The sequence below is a fragment of the Aplysia californica genome, unplaced genomic scaffold, assembly GCF_000002075.1.
Source record: "Aplysia californica isolate F4 #8 unplaced genomic scaffold, AplCal3.0 scaffold00686, whole genome shotgun sequence".
Taxonomy (NCBI): domain Eukaryota; kingdom Metazoa; phylum Mollusca; class Gastropoda; order Aplysiida; family Aplysiidae; genus Aplysia; species Aplysia californica.
Window position 1 is genome coordinate 65,048 of NW_004797956.1, and position 1,571 is coordinate 66,618.

Consider the following 1,571-nt stretch of genomic DNA (forward strand, 5'->3'; position numbering starts at 1 on the left):
GTAGTTGTTGATATTATTATTACTATTATTATTATTATTATTATCATCATCATCATCTTTTTTTTATTATAGTAGAGGGTTTTACGGCGCTCGCAACTGCATAAGGTCATATGAGCGCCAAGGGGTGGGTGTCGACAGAGATGTCTTTACAGTGAATCATACTTACTCTGCTCACCTCTCTAGCTTCAACAGCACAAGGTCTGCTTCAACTATCAAGGCACCTCGGAAATAGCAGGTCACAAGAGTGTGACAAACATACAAAAGAAGTAGAGGAAAATGACAATAGTAAGGATAAGGAAAGAAAAAGCAGCAGTTCCCAGTGGTAGATCAGACACAGTTATGAGCGTGACATGAATCAGCCCATTTACAATTCTACTGTGCTTGAACGAGAATAAATGTCCCCCCTTTGGGAATGGCCTAAAGACACTACAGTCAGTGGCACTGCCCCGGGGGGAGATCATCATCATCATCATTATTAAGACATACTAAAAAGACAGACACGAACAAGCGCACACAGTATTTTGACTGTAGACCTGAGGCAGTGCAGCCACTCGTTACAAGAACAAGCGTTCACGTTTGGAGGTTTACCTCCACATACTTCTGCGTCATACGACGTCCGGCGATGAAGAGAACCACACCGGCCACCAAGGAGAGCACGGCTGCGGTGACATCGAGGCCAAACGCCCAGTCCAAGGTAAACATATCGTTCAGCATATCTTTCAGCACTGGCGGCATTTCTTCCATCCTCTTGGGCACGTTGTTACCGTCCGCCCAAATTTGCCAGAACTTGGAGGCAAAGATAATGTTGCTGAGAAGGACGGCGCACCCTGATGATCAAGTAATGAGGGAGTTTAGTTTAGATTTTGTAAGAGTTTTAGTTTTAGTAAGAGTTTAACGGCACTTGCAACACAATACGGTCATATAAGTGCCGAAGAATAGATGTGTTACAAGAGAGTAACATACCCCAAAAAGGAGGAGAGATAATGACGATAGATGTTTGATAGGAAAGAAGGATCAAACCACACCAGAGCACCCGCCAACCACCCACTAAGAGTTCTACGAGACTTGCAAAACTAAAAGGTCTTAATATAATAAGTGCCAAACATTATACATGTAGGTGTTACGAGATAAGGACGATAGATGTTTGATAGGAGAGAAGGGGCAAGCAACACCAGAGATTGTGACTACCAACACTCATAAAACCGTGGACAGCACAAACGTCTCCACCCGCCACAACGGCAGTGCTACTGACCCTACCACATCAACATAACGGCAGTGCTACTGACACCACCACATCAACATAACGGCAGTGCTACTGACTCTACCACATCAACATAATGGCAGTGCTTGACGCTAACACATCAACATAACCGCAGTGCTACTGACACGGCCACATCAACATAACGGCAGTGCTTGACGCTAACACATCAACATAACGGCAGTGCTACTGACACTACAACATCAACATAACGGCAGTGCTTGACGCTAACACATCAACATAACGGCAGTGCTACTGACACTACAACATCAACATAACGGCAGTGCTTGACGCTAACACATCAACATAACGG

General features: G+C 44.6%; 1 protein-coding gene across 1 annotated transcript in view; it reads right to left on the reverse strand.

Annotated features, from left to right (window-relative positions):
• Positions 1–472: 472 nt before the first annotated feature.
• LOC101848384 overlaps positions 473–1,571 on the reverse strand; it is a gene marked incomplete in the record, with an annotated part of 36,157 nt that continues 35,058 nt past the window's right edge. Inside the window, 1 exon segment of the mRNA XM_005108398.3 lies at positions 473–827. Within this exon segment, the coding sequence (XP_005108455.2) occupies positions 571–827 (257 nt within the window).